We start from the raw sequence: 5,711 nt of genomic DNA, 5'->3' as shown, positions 1-5,711 counted from the left end.
GTTCTATATTTTTTGCTTTTGTTAATATTTATTGTTGCAGTACCTACTACCAATAAATTAAACAAATAAAACCATTCATTTGACACATGTCNATACTTGTTAAAGCATAGGACCAAAACTTAGCACATTTTTGTGGAACTCAGCTAGCAGAAACACAATATGTTTATGAGAGGATCAGCATTGTCTGAATTAATAGCAAAAACCTATCTAAAGTATGTCAGGACATAAATAACAGGTACTTTGGAATTTTAGATAAACCAGTTCAGTAGATTAAAAATAAAGCACATATGCACTTAAAGGCTGCTGATTGTTATATTTCAAGCTATACTGATAACCTATTGCGGGTAATAAGGTTTATTAAAACTGGCGACTACAAACGCTTCGGTCCCCATTTTAGTTTTAATCCGATTGAAACGCGTCATGTAAATATGACGTTTTAGCGGATCGGATTTGAAATTCGTGTGACGTCACATCAAGTCGGATTGAATTCAAATCCAATCCGATCATGTAAACAGGGCAAGTGAGACGAAGAACGACATCTTTTAGCACGTTATCGTCCTCTTTCTCTCCGTCTTGCTTTTTAATCTATCATTCGACGTCTTTCAAGATGTAATTTGTACAGAATACGTTTACAGGACGTGGAAATGTCTTACCTTTAATACATGCAATAAGTTCTGTAAAATGATGAATTTGGCAATATTAGAACAAATACAAGAATAGCTTTTTATTTTTTTGATGACTACTGTTCTTTTCACAAAATAAACAACCCAAAAGTTGTCTTGTCTGTACATATTAAACGGTCAAAAAATATAGGTACAGAAGAGGTGTTTTGTGACGTAAATAGCAATACTTTTCAGCCGCATCTTTTGATGCAATCAATTCTGGGTTGGGTAACATGCACCTTTTTTTAAAATCTTCATCAAGCCATTCATCTGGAGCACATAACACACCAGCAATCGTTAAACCTTTGCATGTCGTGCCATAAAATTCAGGGCACTGAAATAGATGGTCCGGTATACCAGTCGGTAAATGTATGTTTTTCTGATGGCGTATTCGATGACTGTTCCAGTTACTCACAAAAATTTCACATTCTCTCGATACAATTGGTTCATAAACATAAAAAGCAGTTGTCGATCCGTCATGCAATGTGGATGGTATTTTCCATTCAGCATCAGCTTCTTCAGTTGAACTTTAAAAAACTTCTCTAACCTGTCGTGAAGTTCCCTCCACCAACGTTCAATTTTATTGGTATTAGATGGTCCATAAATAACACTGTCTGTTGGATCTTCCAAGTCGCCATGTTTGCTTCTTAAAAATGAGTGTATCGTTGCCATTTTACACCAGTTTCTGTACCCCTGTCTAGTCTTAAAAAACGTGGCATAACATCAGAGTATACTAAAAGAGAGTATGACGGCTGAACTTGTCCATTGTCTTCGTCACGCTTGAATGTAACTGCTCTCACGCCACACGGTTGCTGGGCAACTCAATATACGTTTGTTCGTGCAACTTCATAAATTTCAGTTTTATGTAAGACTTGTGGTATTTTTAATTACTTTATTATGGATTCTATGCGCCCTAGTTTTGATTGGAGTACACTGCCAGCTAACATCATCAATGAACTTTCGTTTGTTGATTTTGGGGAATCGAATAATTGTCAACATACCTCATCAGCGGTAGAATCTCGAGTCTTGACACCCATATTAGTTGCTAAGGAAGTTAAAAACGACCTAGTTTTAACCGGAAGGGGAAACGAACTTGTTAGCAAATGGATAGAACGGTTCAGCAGCAATAAAAAATCTGCCGAATTGCTAATGCAGTACCCCCAAGTTTGCATGGAAGCGCACCTTTTTTTTGAAAATGAATTAGAGAATAGTACAGCAGCAAAACATTTATTAACAGTTATAAGAATTATCACCAAGCCAGATAGTGTAAAGAAAGTTGAAGGAAATTTCGGATCCATTAAAGAAAGTGAAAATGATATTATAGAGTATTTAGGAGGTTATACAGTAAGGAAGGCCTCATCTAAATTTAAGGATCACCCGGCACTGCAATATCTTCAAACTGATAAACCGAATGGAACATTGATTACTGTTATGGAGAAAAAAGCTGGATGTCTTAAATATCCCTCTGATGAATTTATGTATCTTTTACAAAAGTCTTATTTATATCTTACGCAGGAAATTCATAAATCACCAGTAGATATCAATTTCAATTTATTGTCTGATAGTATTTGCAGTAGTAGTTATTTCATTTATTTTATCAATCACATTAAATCAGGCTGTTTGGAATTTGAACAAAACTCTAAGGATCTCGAAAATGTTGTGGCATACTCTGTTAAATTATTTGTTAGAGTATTATCATACAGTTATACCAGAAAATTAGTGCAGAAGCTTCTTCAATATTCAAACAAGCAGTCACGTGGGCTGAGAGGTGATTTAAAACGAATGTAACATTAATGAATAAAAGCAAATTTTACATGTATGTGTCATGTGATCGGTTATGAGTTAATGTAAGATGGAATAAAGTTAGAATTTGGCCCGTTTTGGCATGGGTGAATGACAAACTGATGTCCAAGGATTTTGAGCCCCATGAGTAGTATTACCACCTTTAATTTTTTTTATAATTTTTCTTTGGGTAATATGCTGAATTGAGTATGCTACTTGTGATATATCAGGATTTGTTGACCGACCACCATGACTACGCTGTAATTAAAATATCTTATTTAATAAAACATCCTAGTAACAATGGATAAACTATACATACTGTTAAACTGAAGCTTGTACATTCACATGTCTAAAGATAAAATATAGGTCGTAGGTGTAATAATAAATTACTTACGTTTCCAAAAAATGCTTCCAGCACATCTTGTGTAAAAGTGTGAAGGCAGACATATTCAAGACAATCCAGTTGCAGCAGTTGTTTACACAGCCCAATCATATTTCTAGATGTAAATATCAGACCTTCCAATGTGGGATATGCAATGATTCGTTTCCGTTGATTTCCATGTTTGTTTTTAACCTCCTCCTAAAATTGGCATCAAGTGTAATTTCAAGATAAAAAATATTTATTTAATGTAAAATTGTACACTGAATCGCATGAAACCTCACCAATTTAACTTTTAAACTACATGTTATAATCATTTTATTTAAAAACTATTACCTCCCATTTGATTAACTTTTCAATAAATTTCAAGATAAAAAATATTTATTTAATGTAAAATTGTACACTGAATCGCATGAAACCTCACCAATTTAACTTTTAAACTACATGTTATAATCATTTTATTTAAAAACTATTACCTCCCATTTGATTAACTTTTCAATAAATTCATCTTGTAACCACTGTAACCTTTCATCATTAACATGCCTGATTGGATATGAGGCCTTACAGTTAATTATATCAAACCACCTGTCGTACAAAGAGTTAAGGAATATCAAGCATTCATAACAACACACTAATACTGTAAGGTGCAACAGGTAGAAATTTTAATTGAAATGTAGGGACATATGTGGTTCATTTAGTGGTGTAATATTAATAATATCGGTGCTTATGTAGCACACAAGAATGAAATACTAGCAACATACCTGTCAAACATTAACACGTAGTTTGCTGTACCTTCAGCATTTGGCATTAATTTTAGACATTGTCCAACTTTCCAACTTAATGTGTCTTTTGCCAATCCAACTTTCATCTATAAGAAATCAAACATTGAAGGTTGTGGTTCATTTAGTGGTGTAATATTAATAATATCGGTGCTTATGTAGCACACAAGAATGAAATACTAGCAACATACCTGTCAAACATTAACACGTAGTTTGCTGTACCTTCAGCATTTGGCATTAATTTTAGACATTGTCCAACTTTCCAACTTAATGTGTCTTTTGCCAATCCAACTTTCATCTATAAGAAATCAAACATTGAAGGTTGCCCACTTAACATGTGATAACAATTCTGAAGTACATACTTTAGAAAATGGATTAAGTTTGACGTGAGCTTCAGACAACCGTGTGCGGGATAGCAATGGTGACCCTTTTTCAGTTTCATACAGTTGTAAAATATGATTCCATAAAATATCATGTCCATTCATATTCATATACTTCGTACCAGATGGCCTTGATTGAAATAAAGAGTTTCTCGCTGTCTGAAATTCAAAATAATACCAAATTATTATCACATTACATGAAATTCAGGTACCTTACCTTAAGAAGATGAGAAGAATCAGAACACAAAAATACTACTCGATCATTAAGAGTGAAGGGATTAGGGGCAGTAAAATATTTATCAAGTGGAATTGTTGCATGACCACTAATCAGTTTGAAAAAGCGTCGGTTAATTGACAGACCATCTGCAACAACAGCATGGATTTGAACATTTCGTTTTTCACATTCGTAGAGAAGTTCCTAAAATATTAAGGCTAATTGTTCTGCTGGTGCAGATCTTGTAGGATACCATGCCACAGGAAGTGACAATTCCCTTTTTATAGATCGTACATAAAATACTGCAAAAACAGGGTTATCACAGATGCAACCATATAATTGTATCTGAGTAGCTTTACCTAATATATGACTTGCTAATTTTGCATCAGTGCCATGAATACCTTCAACAAACCCAACCAACTGCCCTTGTTTATTGACCAGATTTTCTCGTACTAAAAAGAAAATGTGATTATCTCTAGATGAAATTACAGTTGTGATTCTGATTTAACCACACCTTTCATTTCATCTAATGTAATGTAAGAAGGCAAATACTTGTGCTCCATCTGTAAACGATCCATTTCTTGCAGTGCAATTAAACTGATTCCAGGTTTTGGATTGAAGCAATTTCTGCATTAATGAAATTATTTGAGAAATCAAGTAAATAAACACAATTAGTCGTACCGATATTGTCTGATTGTTGAAGCTGAAGGCAAAATCAAAGCTCCACTGCTTCGAACATGTTCATAAGCAGCAGGCGATCTGCAGTAAAACTCTATTGCCCAACGTATTATGTCTGGATGATAACGCCGTCTATTGGAACTTTTTACCATATTCTCCTTCTGATGTTGAAAAAACAACTGTTGCCATTCATTTGTAACTTTTTCTTCCAAGTCAGTCTCCTTCAAATGTATATTTCAATAAAACATAGGACTTCACTGAAATCATAAATGTTTAGTTTATAAAAAATCTATAAAATGCTTAATTACTGCACTTAGCCTATACAATACAATTAGTCTCTTACATTAAGTGGATGATCATCTTCATATACCTCAATTTTAGTCAATTCTTTTTTAGACTGTGCAAGGCAAGATTCACACATATGATGATCACAATCGCTGTTCACTTAGATGGAAAATAAAAATAATTTTTCTCTGGGCTTTGGTGAGGCAAGATAATAAATACAGTGACACTGCCATAACTGAGTCTGAAAACTATCATTTTACCTATAATTCTGCACAAAGACGATCGAAATATATTCCTTGCTTTAATTTGATTGTGGTCCCAATATGGCAGAGAGTGTAGTTTATATTTGGTGATTTTTTCTTCTGAAACTCCTTCACACAGTTTTATGCATTCCAAATCATCTGCAATACAGCTTCATAAACACTCAATATTTATTCAATGTATCATTTATAGCAGGGAACACAACTTACGTAAAATACTGAATAACGTTTCATATTGAGGGTTTCCAACATTTATTTGTTTAAGCTGAACTTGCCATCCACTATAAGCTAC

General features: G+C 33.8%; 1 protein-coding gene and 1 long non-coding RNA gene across 2 annotated transcripts; one reads left to right on the top strand and one right to left on the bottom strand.

Annotated features, from left to right (window-relative positions):
• Window positions 1-2,200: 2,200 nt before the first annotated feature.
• On the bottom strand, window positions 2,201-5,705 carry LOC108949295. Its single transcript, XM_026839447.1, has 11 exons — window positions 5,420-5,705; window positions 5,218-5,318; window positions 4,878-5,095; window positions 4,711-4,823; window positions 4,556-4,648; window positions 4,200-4,345; window positions 3,965-4,141; window positions 3,794-3,900; window positions 3,300-3,408; window positions 2,837-3,024; window positions 2,201-2,703 (listed from the first exon to the last, which is right to left on the bottom strand). The coding sequence occupies exons 2-11, from the start codon at window positions 5,293-5,295 to the stop codon at window positions 2,526-2,528; spliced, it is 1,407 nt and encodes a 468-aa protein (XP_026695248.1). The 5' UTR covers window positions 5,296-5,318; window positions 5,420-5,705; the 3' UTR covers window positions 2,201-2,525.
• LOC113475361 lies at window positions 4,999-5,379 on the top strand. The gene is made up of 2 exons (XR_003397123.1): window positions 4,999-5,086; window positions 5,271-5,379. It is a non-coding gene; the product is annotated as an uncharacterized LOC113475361 (long non-coding RNA).
• Window positions 5,706-5,711: the final 6 nt, after the last annotated feature.

This window comes from Ciona intestinalis, unplaced genomic scaffold, assembly GCF_000224145.3.
Source record: "Ciona intestinalis unplaced genomic scaffold, KH HT000275.1, whole genome shotgun sequence".
Classification (NCBI taxonomy): domain Eukaryota; kingdom Metazoa; phylum Chordata; class Ascidiacea; order Phlebobranchia; family Cionidae; genus Ciona; species Ciona intestinalis.
The sequence above is the reverse complement of the archived record's forward strand: the minus strand, read 5'-3'. Positions and strand labels throughout refer to the sequence as shown.